Here is a 14,732-nt window from a genome sequence, read left to right on the forward strand (position 1 = left end):
AGTTTCACTGGCAAGGAGTACAGTCCTGGATGGGTCGCCACTCCGATGCAGGTTACCCCAAATGGTTTTACCCCAGTACACTGGTACCCATTTCACCAACCTCAGACGATTGACAGACTAAGGATATAGTTTATTGCTTGCAATTAAACGATAAAAGCAGATTTAAACAGGCTCACAATTTCCATAATCAAGGGACTTGCCAAATGAAGGCGTCATAATGTCTACTGTTGTCATGTGCCAAAAATGTTGTTATGACGACCCTCGCCAAAGGAGGAGGGTATTGCGTTTGGGTTTGTTCATTTGTCTATTTGTTTGTTTGTCCGCACAGAACTTTCATGTTTTTCTCTGCAACTGCATTGTCAGATCGAGACAAAATTTTCACCATAGGTGTGACTCCTCATGTAGAATGTTCGAATCATAATTATGACGTCAAAGGTCATGTGGTGTGGCAGCCATGTTGGAAAAATTGAAAAACTTTGCACCTCTGTATCTCTGAAACGGAACCAAGGAAAAAAAATTGAAACTTGGCACACGGCAAGTACCCCTCGTGGGGAATAAGTGCGATTTTTATGGCGTCATAGGCCCCTCCATTATGACGTCATAATTGCATATGTAGAATGCCACATGTTATCAGTTTGAAAATTTTTGAAGGTCATCTCAGGATAAAATTGTCCACAGAAAATAAATTTGATTATGTCATCGGTCACGTGATTCGGCAACCATATTGTTAAAACAACAACAAACAAAAAAAACCTTCAAAAGTCTTCTTCTCTGAAGTGGCTGAAGAGAATGAGGTGAAACTTTACAGGTATGACCGCCTATCCATGAGTAACAAAAATAATTATAATTCTCCAACTATGATGTGATAGGTCACATTTTGTTGGCAGACTTATTGGATTTACCCGAAAACCTATAAAAAAAATCTTCTTCTCCAGAACGACTGGACAAATCGAGGGGAAACGTCACACAAATGTTTCCCACACCATGGGTGTACATGTTCGTTAAGGAATCATTTAAATGTCACATGGTTTGGCAGCCATATTGGATTGAAGAAAAATATTTAATAATGTTTTCTCTGGAACTGCTCAATCAATCAAAGTGAAACTTCACATTTATGATCGAGTGGTGATTTGGAATAAATGTTTTAAATTTCAACTTGATCGGATGCATGGTCTGGCAGTGTGAATTATTTGAATTTTTGATGTGGGTTCTCTGTTTTTTTGATTAAAAATTTTTTTTTTTGAATGAGGTTCACTTGGCTGTGCCTGGATGGGTTTGAGGATCGAGGAGTAGCAGCTGAAATGTGTGAATCCTATCTAGCTTCCTCCTGATGACTACATCTTTGCTTTTTGCTTGTTTGGGTTCCTTCTGATGATTCCAATGCAGGAACGTATATATTTGGTCTTCCATTTGATTTGAATTGAATTAATTTAACTCCCATTCTAAATTCAACTGAATAATGAATAATAATAAAAAAAGAAGGTCATGGGTCAGGGTCAGGTGTCCGATCAAAGTGGGACGTCTTGGTACCCGGTCATCACTGCCGGCAGTTATCAAGTGGCAGTTCTAATTATGTCTCATTAATTGTAAAACACACCAAATACACAAATGCCACACAAAAGCAGTGCTGGTGAGGATCTGCAATCTCTGATTGCTCTTTTTCTTGTTACCTTCGCAAACTTTGTTGCGAAGGTTATGTTTTGATCGCTGTGTATTTATTTATTTATTTATTTGTGAATATGTGTGTTCGTTTGTTTGTTTGTTATTCGCATAACTCCAAAAGTATTGAACTGAATCGCAGCAAATTTGGTGGGATGATTGGTTATTATCCGAGGACCATTTGATTAGATTTTTGGGAGCGATCGGGTCAAAGGTCAAGGTCATGAAAAGGTCAAAATCGTCTTTTTACCATAGCGTGGTCAATTTGTATCCAATTTGCATGCAACTAATGCCAAAATGTTCAGAATTCAATGCCCCATCTTGTGATATGTGACATGACACAATGACGTAATAACCGTTATTAGCGGTTGGGAGTCAAAAGTCAGGGGGGGGTCGCGACATTGCAAAATGTGCGGTTTTAGTCATAACACGGTCAATTCTTATCCGATTTGCATGAAACCAACACCAAAATGTTGACTGTTTTGTTCCCCACACTCAAATACCAATTACAAAATTAAGAGTACAAAGGTCAAGGTCGAGGTCATGAAAAGGTCAAAATCGTCATTTTGACATAGTGCGGTCGATTTTTATCCAATTTTCATGCAACCAATGCCAAAATGTTGTGAATTCAATGCCCAATCTTGTGATATACGATATGACACAATGACGTCATTACCTTTGTTAGCGGTTTGGGTCAAAGGTCAGGGGGGGGTCAACGACCTTTATTATCATAACGCGGTCAATTCTTATACAATTTGCATGTAAGTAGATTCAAAATGTTTAGAATGCAATTCCCTATCCTGTGATGTGTAATATTTGATTTCTTATAATGTGACCAGTTGTCATCAGATTGACTTGACACCAACACCCAAAAAGGTCAGGGAGTTCATACAGAAATTGTACAATGGACGTGAATCAGTGTCAAACAGCAGGAAATTTAATGTTTTTAAGCCATCATAACACATATGAGATGGCAGATGTGGTATGGGATTAAATACCCTCACAATCAACGGTTTCTGGTGGGGTGGGGGGGGGGGCAAAATGTAGCGTTGGCGAAGGTATGCGCTCTACTGAGTGCCCATTCTAGTTTAAAGATGCATTAGCATGCAAGATGTGGTATTTAAGTTAAACCCTATTCTTCCTCTTCCCTCCCTCTCTCAATCCACACCCCAAAATAAGTCCATGATACATTTTTTTTGGCTTTTTAGGGGGAGGGAAAGATTTTGGCTTTTTTATCATGGAAAACGATCCCTCATCGTGAAGGCGAGTGTTGTTTTGGCTTTGTAGCTAGTGGCTAAATCGGGCCCAAGTTCTTATTTTTTCTTCAATGGCCACAGTTATTCCCATGCTTTTGTGGGGCTGCCTGGAGGAAGCTTGGCCAAAGTCTTTCGCAAACTGGCTGGCCAGGCCTGACGACCGACGAAGGTTAGGACAGGACTTTAGAATTTGGCCAGGGTGCCGGCGATAGCTCGCCTACTTTCTGCGAAGGACCCTGTGGGATCTTCATCATCCACCAACTAATGCCGGCAGATGGGACTCCCGTTTATTGCCCATCTGAGGGATGGTACACACATTGATGAATCACCGTACCTGTGAAACACCAGGATGACAGTTTATAGCTGGGACAGGATTCAAACCCAGGCTAGACAGCTTAGAAGTGAGTGGGTGTACCTCTAAGCAATCCTGCCAGGTCTAAATCAGGCCCAAGTTGTTCCACCATATTGTAAATGTCATATTTGGAAGTTGACTTGCAGAGCAAAGAGAAGAACCAAACCGTGACATCACCATGACTGCTCATGATGCAAGATTATGCTTCACATCTTCATCCATACATTACCTGTTCAGTAAAGTCATTCACCTTTTAGCTGTCTTGCCTGGGTGGAATCTTGATCGAGGTATAAATTTGCCAACCTGATGTTCTGCATGTAAGGTGAGGCATCAATTTGCGTGCCGTCCATCAGGAGGGCGTTAAGTCGGAGGACCTGTCTGCCAGTACTGGCTGCTGGTGGACATTAAAGATCCCACTGTATCTTTTGTGAAGTTATCGACGGCACCCTGAACAAATTAAAAATTATTATTGGTACCTTCAGTTAAATAAACGTCAGGCTTGGCCAGCTGGGTGGTGAAGGACTTGGGCCAAAAACGTTCCCCGGCCGACCCCACAAGAAGGTGGCAATAATTGGGACCATTAAAGAATAAGGACAAGAAGATGATGAGGAAAGAAATTAGAGGGATATTTTATGCCAAGGTTAGTGTTAGAATTTCAAACAATGCAATTATTTCTGGCCACACGTTGTTAAAATGTGGTAAAATTTAATAGAGACGCAACACAACCTCGAAGTGCAACAAACGACACAAGGGGAGCTGAAAAAAAGCAAACAGAGTTGCAAAGTCGAAAATGGGAAATAGAAGATACAAACTACATTTCCAACACACAACAATGTATTACCTCGAAAATCAGACAAACGGTCGTCAGTGCTGGATTAACCTTTTGTGGCCCTGACGAGAAACAAATTTGTGGGCCCCATTGTAAAAAGACAAGAGATAGACACATAAGTTGGCTAACACAGTCACACACTTGTGTTTTACTTATTTTAATGCTCTTTGTGTTTAACTGCTTATATGAGGCAGTTAAGCTATATTTACCCCGCACGCACGAAGCACAAAGCAGGGTTAAGTAATTGGTTCACTTTGTCTGTCTGTGGTTCTGTCTGTATAGAATCAGTCTATGATCGAGGAAGTTCTTAACTTCAATTGAATGTTAGATTTTGAACCCAAATCAGAACATGAACCCACAGTTTAACAGTACCTTGGGCTCTGAATTTGGCAAATTGCACCGAATCTCATCCCGATTGCGCACGTGCACAGTCCGATTAAGGTGATTTTTTTTAGTCTGTCTGTCTGTCTGGGAGGTAAACAAAATTTAAAATCATTCCAAGCAGGAAACTTACTCTTTTTAGGGATGTCATAAAGGACACAAACAACAGGCATGAATAACTAATGTAACGTGTTAAACGATGCGGTGTAAAAAACGATGCATTCAACGGCGGTAAACTTCAGAATTTGGTTTTTTTCTACAACTTAAAAAAAACAAACTTTTATTTTACTTTAATTTAATTAAATACTTGAACACTGCAAAACACAAATCACCTTTATTAGCACTTTCCAAAAACCTTCCGTTTCACAGTACTTGGATAAAAAAATATTATGCCATCTCGACCAAACAAATTTGCCGCTCATGGTCTCAGCGTTGATGAACATCGAGATTCAGCCAAAATGACAGCTTGTAAGAAATATAGATCATACTTGGAAATGCAAAGGAAGAGTTTTAAAAGACCTTTCCCATGTCCCTTTTCTCAAGACTGCGTGGGGTAAGGTGTTCTATGAACCCTCTGGTTTCATCCAATTCTGCTTTACGCTTGCGTTTCTGAATGCCGCCTAAAAGTTTTTTTTCATCATTTTTTTGTTTTTGCAAGTTCTCCTCCAAACTAACTCTCTTGTTCTGCCTCTTGGCTGCGCTTGAAACAGTGTGTGCACTGAAACCTATGTTGTTTGCAGTGCAGCGACGTCACGTGCCAGTAAATGATTGCAGTGTGGAAATAAAATATAAACTACAACATGATCACATGATTATGTGGCGCATAAAATATGAACACGCCTTTCAATGAGTTCGTTTTTAAAAAAGTAACAATTTTTGTTGTTATAAGACCATTTTGAGTGTGGGCCTGATGGCATTGGTAACCTGGCCCTAATGTCCAGGCAAAAATGCTAGTTACAACTATAGTGTATGGGAGTTTTACTCTCATATACTGTAGTTGGTAACAGGTCCTACTGCAGTAGTCTGCAGAGAATTACGACAGGAAATGAATGCTAATTTTGTCTGGGTGGTCAATAACTCTCGAGGTCATGCTGGAAAGAAAAACACATGCAGTCCTGTAAGAATGAAGAGGGGGGAAAACTTAGGAAAACAAACAACAAACTTAGCAGAGAATAAAAATAGAAGTACAACACAGATGCAGTGAATGTTCACTCGCATCGTCGAGTTTAGGTGGAAAAGCAAATCCGATCATTTCAGACGATATATTTCTGAGGCCCATTAATTGTGGTCAAGTTATGGTGGAATCATTTAATTGCAGAAACGATAACCCACATACTGTATTTGGCATTGGTCAAACGTAGCTACATAATGCAGGCAAGTTGGTTTGAATTAAATTTTACAAATGCATCAATATAACACTGAAAACCTGAAAATCTCACCTTTTTAAGCCTCTCATCCCCACCACCAGTGGGAATGAATTGGTTTTCATCAGTTTTTGGCTCCCAGTCAAAAGCCTCATGCAATAATGTATTTATTCCCGAATATATCAATCTTTAGTATGAGAAACAACAGAAAGAAAAAAAAGGAAAGAATAATCAAATTAACAAAAAACAAGTCGCTTCTCAAACTAAAAGAAAAATAGTCGGAATCATAAATCCTAAACAAGTGAATACAGACATAGCTGCTGATCACAGGAAGTTACTGATTAATGAGCAAAGAAGCTGCACACTCTCAGGATGAATACCTTCAGCACGCTTCTGCTCTGCCAGTTCCTGTTCCTTTTTCAGTTTCAGGTACTTGGGTGGACGACCAACCCTGCAAGGCAATCATGGGATATAAAAAACATATATACATATACATAGTACATATTTACACGACTGGTCAAAAGTTTTAGAACACCCCAATTTTTCCAGTTTTTACTTAAATTTAAGCAGTTCAAGTTCAGTGAATAACTTGAAATGGTACAAATCTAAGTGGTAAACTTCTTCTTCTTCTTCTTCTTTCGGCTGCTCCCGTTAGGGGTCGCCACAGCGGATCATCCGTATGATCTGCATAGTGATTTGGCACATGTTTTACGCCGGATGCCCTTCCTGACGCAACCCTGGTCGCCTCTTACGACACAGGGATATGGTACACCTATTTTAACCAGGGTATACACCGGCCCAGTATACTGGTACTCATTTCGCCGACCTCGGAAGGATGACAGGCTGAGTCAACCCCCCTGGTGTATTAATTCAGTGGCCTAACGGGGCTTGAACTCAGGACCTTTTGGATCCCAAGCCGCTGCCCTAACCACTGCGCCAACACCAGGCATACAAATCTAAGCGGTAAACTACCAGAGGTTAAAAAAAACAAAAGTTTAGGTTACCAAAAACTGAAAAATAATGTAAATTTCTGAGTTGTTAAAAAAAGGCCCTTTTCAGGGAACAAGTAATAGGTTAGCAACTGCAGCTGTTCTGCAGCAATGGAAGTAAATTAAACCTTGAAAGTTGATGCAAACAATTCCCACAGGTGTCTCAACTTTTGTTAATTAGTTACAAACCTTCTGTCTTTAGAAAAGCAGTGTTGGAACAGACTGTGTTGCAACACCCTCTGAAGCATTACGTGGACAACATTGCACTGCAGGAAGTATTATATTGCTATCATAAAGGCGAGAAAAAGACAATTAACAAAGGACTTCGAGCTGCAGGTTTGACAGGTCGAGTGGCGGTAAGAAAGGCATTGCTAAGATGGCAAAATAAGAAAAAGAGGCTTGCCTGGGCCATGAACTACCGCCAGTGGACTACTGAAAACTGGAAGAAGGTCTTATGGACTGATGAATCAAAATTTAAAATCTTCGGTTCATCACGCAGGGTTTTTGTACTCCGTCGAGTCGGTGAAAGAATGGTTCATCAGTGTGTGACACCAACTGTCAAACATGGAGGAGGAAGCGTGATGGTCTGGGGCTCTTTTTCTCGATCCAGAGTCGGCGACTTGCACAGAGTGATTGGCACCCTGAACCAAAAGGGCTCCCACAGCATTTTGCAGCACCATGCAATACCCTCTGGTCTACGCCTAGTTGGTCACGGGTTCATTCTATAGCAAGATAACGACCCAAAACATATCTCCAGGCTATGTCAGAACTACCTTCCAAGAAAAGAACAAGACGCTAGGCTTCAAATCATGGAATGTCCAGCACAGTCTCCAGACTTGAACCCCATCGAGCTGGTTTGGGATGAACTGGACAGAAGGGAGAAAGCAAAGCAACCTACAAGTGCAACACATTTGTGGGAACTTCTGCAACAGTGTTGGGAAGAACTTTCCGAACAATATTTGATTTCCATTGTAGAAAGAATTCCACGAGTATGTTCGGCTGTTATATCTGCAAAATGGGGCTCCTTTGATGAGTCAAAAATTTAGATTAAATTTTGTTCAACAAAACGATTCCATGATTTCTTTTTTATCTGCAATTGTTTATTTGTTCTCTGCTTTAATTTCAAAGTACAATGAAACATTAAACTGCTTAAATTTCAGTAAAAACTGAAAAAATGGGGGTGTTTTAAAACTTATGACCTGTAGTGCATATATATATATATATATATATATATATATATATATATATATATATATATATATATATATATATATATATATATATATATATATATATACTTACACACACATTAACTGTTAGCCCAAGCCTTAACTTAACATCTTTCATAAGAATGCTTATTCAATGCATGCACAATGCAAATACATTGAGACCCTGGTTCATTTACCATGCAGGCTTACTCAGGGAAGTTTCAGAAGGAATAAAAAGAGATCAGTAAGTCTGTGGCCGAACATAATACGTTTTCAACTGACCACCTTTTTAATTCCATATTTCAATGTCAAATCTACCAACCCCCCATTTCCTTCTTTCCCAAATCTCCACCTCACCCCATCCCCCTCCCTCACTCCTTTTCTCAATTTTATATTTATTTTTACCCATCTCTTGTGCCCCCACCCTCAGGGCATCGTGCTTTTGCATACCCCCCCCACCCTTGTGCCCTCACCCTTTTGCTCTGAGCTCTCACTAAAAGAAAATATTTGAGATGAAATGTTATAAAATATTCAGCAGAAATAATAAATAAATAAATAAATATTTTTGGGAACGATCAAAATTCACCCCAAGGCCAATAATATGAATTGGAATCGAATGTGTTTGATAAAGTGTTGCTGTTTATGAGCATTGCCTAAACAAGGATAAACTTATCATGCGACAGGAAGCAGGCCTTGCTATTCAATACAAGGTCATAATCGGGGCTCACCTGCCATATAACTTGGGTCTACGACCTCGAGTTGCTGGGACAGCAGGTTTCTTTGCTGGAGGTGGCTCACTTAGTACACTGGCCACATGTTTGTTCTCCGTTTCATCTCGAGAAAGCTCCGGTACAGGGTTCGTCAATGTAGGGGCTGCAATTTCTACAGAATTCCCCTCGAGCTCCTCAATTGGTGTCGGGCATTGTCTGCAGAATTGTATGCATCATTTTAGGTCAGTTGCTATTGTGATGATGATGATCTATGAAGGTTCAACCCCCAAGAAGTCACACTGCCTTACTGTAATTTGAATGAGCAACCATTTTGTGAGCCCACCCACCGGCTTGGGTCACCGGAACACGAAGCGCTATTGTTGTCGATGTGTTTTGCACGAAGGATCGATCCAATGGTTGTCCGCTCGCTCCCGAGCCTGTCCTGCAGTGTGGTTTCCTTATTCATGTTCAGTTCTGAATATGGACATCCAAAAGCACTACCGTGATCGATGGTGGAGAAAAAAAAAATTAAGATTAGATTAGTAGGCCACATGAAAGGTTTAAATAACTTGGCATCAGCGTAAAAGCTCCTGAAATGTAAAATGTTCATACTTGGTCATCAATATCACATCTTATGTTGTTGACAGACCAGGAATTAGGTATCAAGGGACTAATTTCGAATCAATTACCAAGTCTCAAGTGTCCACTGTTTAAAAAGGTATCACATCTCTCAGGAAGAGCAGAAACACAGGAGGCAATGACACAAAAGAGTGGTCAACAGACACAAAAAAGGGGAAAAGGAAAAACATCAGGACAAGACCTGCAAATGTCGGTCTTTGTTGAACAAGGAAAATAAATAAATAAATAGAATAGCGTCTTTCTTGAATAGAGACATATTCCAAGTTGACGACAATTGCATATTTTATTGAAATCAGAAGAGAGGGATGCTGCTGCAGCCTCTGCCTGATGGAGGGGTGGGAACTATACTGCACAGAGCAGAGTAGTCCACAAAGTAATAACATGGACTTTCCGGTGATAAAAAGAGGTAATTTATGGATTGGCCAATCAAGGACAGAATTGGTCCCACAACACAAATTTGAGTGACTCCGGCTTCAAGAGATAGATCATGGGAGAGAACTCAATCCAAAATCAACCAAAGTTTGCTGTCACATCGGAAGTATGAAAGCCGATTCAGGAGGAAACCATTGATACCATTAACTGCTCGTTTGGAAATCAGTGTGAAGTGCCATATGGAATCAAATGCATGGGAAATGTTCAGTGAGATGGCCCTGACCTTTTAACAGAGAGTGAGCCCATCCATCCATTGTTGATATAGAATAGGCAATCCTGGCGTTGACTTGGCGGTTCGGGTGGCTGACTTGGGATCCGAGAGTCCCGAGTTTGAGTCCCGTTGGCTGCTGAACTTATACCAGGTGAGGTTTACTCAGCCTATCATCCTTCTAAGGTTGGCGAAATGGGTACCAGTGTACTGGTAAATAGGGGCACTGCATCAGCGGCATAGCTGTGTCCCTAACCAGTGATGCAACCAGCAGCCTCAAGGTTTCACATGAGAGTGTGTGTGCATAGAATAGGCAACATGTTCAAGGTTGAATGACCTGGGGCAGAAGCCAAACTGAAGATTGAAGATCAGAGTTGGAGAAGAGATGAGTTTAAGTGTATGCTTTAATTATTAATTTCATTATTTTGTTTATGATGGGGAGAAGGCTCACTGCTCTGATGTTAAGAGGGTCAGTTTTGAAAGCATTTTTATGAAATGGTGTAACATTGTCGATTTTTCATGATGTTGGCAGTCAGCCTTTAGAAAATAACCTGGAAAAGAATAGAGAAAAGACTTGCTACGAGACAGAGAAATGAACACTATTTGGATATCAAAGCAATGATTCCATTACAAAAAGTCACAGTGGAGGAGTAAGGGTGGCAAGGAAGTCCTTAACTTTGGCAGGAGGATTCACTTGCTGCAAGACACTTTCAATGAGGGGTTGGGGTAAGGGGGAGGGGTAAAGACGGATACAAGAAGACAGGGATTATGGACACTTGCCTTTTCTACAAAGAATTAAGACAGTCGGCCTCAGCAAGAGCAATGCCCATCATTTCATCCTTCAAGTTCCAAAGATGAGAATCACGTTCCAAAGATAGACTTGACCAACTACCACAAAACTTTGAGGATGGTTAGAGAACTGCAAGTTCAGACTTTAGATGTTCCTGGTGTAAACTCTAATGTTGAGCATCTGAGGGCAGAAACAAAATTGTTACGAGCTTTATGGAGAGAATGCAGGGTTTCTCTTGGTGGGATTAGCTTTCCAGGTGGATGACGCAAGCTGCTTTCTGGCAGCTGCCTCACTCCATGAACTAAAGGAGACAAGGAGAGAGCGAGAGAGCGAGAGAGCGAGAGAGCGAGAGAGCGAGAGAGCGAGAGAGCGAGAGAGCGAGAGAGCGAGAGATATACATACATATACGAGTTCTAGGGACTGTCCATAGTCATAGATGAAGAGATACGAGTTGTAGACCAATCACTGGAAAAAAAGGCATAATGCAGGTTTGACCACATGGATGATTAAATGGCCAGACATGGCAGTGACTTATTGTTCTTGAAAGACTGCCAGAAAGAGGGACACTTTTGAGAGCACATTACCTGAAGAGCCAAGGGGAGCTGCGGAAAAGCAGGAAAGATGGGACGTTAAGTTAGACATGATCAAGTTAAGCAGAGAGTGAGCCATTAGAGGAATTATGGCTTGGGAATCCAACAAATTGGTTAAGGTGTTAAGTGTCAAAAAAGGCCTCAGCTACAATACCAAGCAATAGTATGAGGACATATGCCAAGCCAACTGGAAATGGTCGTACTTGAAGTCATCCCAGAGAGGGCGAAGAGAGTTGTGATTGGAGGATAGGAGGGAGTCAAAGCTCGCTGAGAGCACGATACAGAGTCATCACAGTTCGGAGGGCAGTAAACCACGCACAAACAAGACAATGCTCCAGAGTGGGAAACGACACCGTGCCAAACATCACAACGATAATCACATCTTACGATTGCCGAACGGCAGAAGCATAAACACTGAAAATCACCCACCTGGCAGCATCAACAGGTAAGTGTTTTTTTTAACACAGGTTTCAGGAAGCTGAATGTGGTTTTACAAACGAAATGTAATAATAATGTTACTTACAAAGGCCATATCACGATTCCCATGTCATGTTATCAATCATTTCCTTTAATCTCAGAAATAGCTCAGACATTCAGAAAACAAGGAAATTTATCATTCCTGTTTCCTGGGATCGACAACATCCATCATCGAATGTTATCAGACAGGACACCCAGCTTAAAGATCATCCAAAAATGGCACAGTCATTAAGTAAACGCCTTTCCGACAAAGCTACATGGCAACAGTTTATAGTGGGGTCAGGAATTGAACCCATCCAAGACTGCTCAAAGTCGACTCCACGATCCGAGCTATCCTGCCAACCAATCCTCGATATTTATTAATTTACCTTTAAACTTCAGCTCTCCTCCGTTGCGATTCAGCAAGAATACTGAAAAGGACGTGGGAGGGCTAGGACCCACTCATGAGTCAGGAAGGGGTTGTGTGATGCCAGAGAAGCATTAGCCAGCCAATGAGATGCCGAGGGAATGTCAAAAGGTGCACTTAGCAGATTGAGAATTACGAGAAAATGGTTTAAAAAAATTTTTTTGACTGCAAAAGGGCCTCAGGGCAAACAATTGCATTTCAATTCAGAGAAAAGACAAAGATAAAAACAAGTTATACAAGTATTATGCACACTTGTAAAGGAAACAAAATTGTGGCTGGCAGGATGTTTCAGAGGTCTAGCAGTCAACTCCGATTGTCGAGCTTGGATTCCATTCCCGAATCGGATCTGACTACAAAGTATCATCCGGCTGCTTCAAGGTCAGGGTGTTGCATCACAGAGTACGCCGTCTTTTGGCAGGGAACTTAAGCCAACTGTTCCATCTGCCTGTACTTTTAAGAGACATTAAAGGGCTTCCTTTTCCTTTTTGAAAATAGCAGACTTCGGTGTGCCAGTACTCTGGCCAAGTTCCAAATTTCCGCCTCTTCATTCTCTGGCCAAAGTCTACCGAAGTCTCCTTATATTTGAACATGGCGGAGTACACAAAAATGGTGGTGGACGACGTGAACTCCATCCCTCAATATGTTGCATGCATGCCCCTTCCGCCATTTCACTCTTTCTTTCACAGTTTATTTTCCTTTACTCCTCACTTGTATACTCCCCGACACCAAACGTTGATTTTTTTTCCCCGATCTTGCCCTGCCTTTTCCCCTTGCATTCCTCAGTCTTTTTTTCCCCGCAAATTAGTTCTAAGCCACCTTGCCTGCATGAATGAATGGTGCAATCCCACTTTTACCTTAAACCAGTCTGTCATTCCTACCGCACACTTCACCGCTGTCACACTGTCCTCATACATATCCTGCACGATCCTCACATACTTCTCCACCACTCCCGACTTCCTCATACAATGTCACAACTCCTCTCTTGGTACCCTATCATAAGCTTTCTCTAAATCCACAAACACACAATGTAACTCCTTCTGGCCTTCCCTATACTTCTCCATCAACATTCTCAAAGCAAACATCGCATCAGTGGTGCTCTTTCCTGGCATAAACCCATATTGCTGCTCACAGATCATCACCTCTCCTCTCAACCGAGCTTCCACGACTCTTTCCCACAACTTCATGGTGTGGCTTAACAACTTTATCCCTCTGTAATTTCCACAGCTCTGCACATCACCCTTATTCTTAAAAATCGGAACCAGTACACTTAATCTCCACTCCTCCGGCATCCTCTCACTTTCGAAGACTTTATTAAACAATCTGGTTAACAACTCCACTGCAAACTCTCCTAAGCACTTCCATGCCTCCACTGGTATACCATCTGGGCCAACCGCCTTTCCACTTTTCATCTTCTTCATAGCAGTCCTCACTTCATCCTTACTGATCCACCCCACTTCCAGATTCACTATCTCCACCTCTTCCAACCTTCTCTCTCTCTCTCATTTTCTTCATTCATCAGCTCCTCAAAGTACTCCATCCACCTTCTCAAGACACTCTCCTCGCTCGTCAGCACATTCCCATTTGCATCCTTTATCACCTTAACCTGCAGCACATCCTTCCCAGCTCGGTCCCTCTGTCTTGCCAATCGGTATAAATCCTTTTCCCCTTCTTTTGTATCCAACTTCTCATACAGCTCGTCATATGCCTTTTCCTTGGCCTTAGCCACCTCTCTCTTTGCCTTTCGCCGCCACTCCTTGTACTCCTGCCTACTTTCTTCATCTCTCTGACTATCCCACTTCCTTTTCGCCAACCCCTTCTTCCTTATACTTTCCTGTACTTCCTCGTTCCACCACCAAGTCTCCTTATCTTCCTTCCTCTGTCCAGATGTCACACCAAGTACCTTCCTTGCTATCTCCCTCACCACTTCTGCTGTAGTTGCCCAATCATCCCACCCATCTTTCCACCATCCAACGCCTGTCTCACCTCCTCCCTAAATTTCACGCAACAGTCTTCCTCCTTCAGCTTCCACCATCTGGTCCTTGGTTCAGCTGTCACTCTCTTCCTCAACCTCACCTCTAAAGTCATCCTACAGGCCACCAATCGATGCTGCCGATGCTTTGGTTCCCTAGCAACAGCCGAAAAACCTTCAAAATCGGTACCGTTCATGCGAAATCAATTCCGAAAGCCATTAGTCCACGTATGCTTGTGAAATTTGGCATTCATCATCTACAGGTGATGCTCTACCAAATATATTCCGGTTTTTGTGATATATGGAATACTTTACCTGCAGCGCCCCCTACAAATGGGGTATGCCCGAAAATTGGCGAAAATTGAAGGCCCCCTAGCGACCAGGTGAGTGCATCGATCCGAATGAAACTTTGCAGGTTCATAGCACGCAATGAGTACTTCAACTTTGCCTCAGGACATATTGGTCGATATTGC

General features: G+C 41.7%; 1 protein-coding gene across 5 annotated transcripts in view; it reads right to left on the reverse strand.

The window, feature by feature from the left end:
- Window positions 1-14,732, reverse strand: part of L3MBTL3 (L3MBTL histone methyl-lysine binding protein 3) — a 107,088-nt gene that overhangs the window by 31,177 nt on the left and 61,179 nt on the right. For all 5 annotated transcript variants that reach the window (XM_085847177.1, XM_085847178.1, XM_085847176.1 and 2 more), the window contains 3 exons: window positions 9,057-9,245; window positions 8,767-8,964; window positions 6,222-6,292 (listed from right to left, as the gene is read on the reverse strand). In XM_085847177.1, the coding sequence (XP_085703303.1) occupies window positions 6,222-6,292; window positions 8,767-8,964; window positions 9,057-9,245 (458 nt within the window). The remainder of the gene's footprint in view (window positions 1-6,221; window positions 6,293-8,766; window positions 8,965-9,056; window positions 9,246-14,732) is intronic.

Source organism: Eptatretus burgeri, chromosome 11 (assembly GCF_056783735.1).
Source record: "Eptatretus burgeri isolate ZD-2024b chromosome 11, Ebu_testis_v1, whole genome shotgun sequence".
NCBI lineage: Eukaryota > Metazoa > Chordata > Myxini > Myxiniformes > Myxinidae > Eptatretus > Eptatretus burgeri.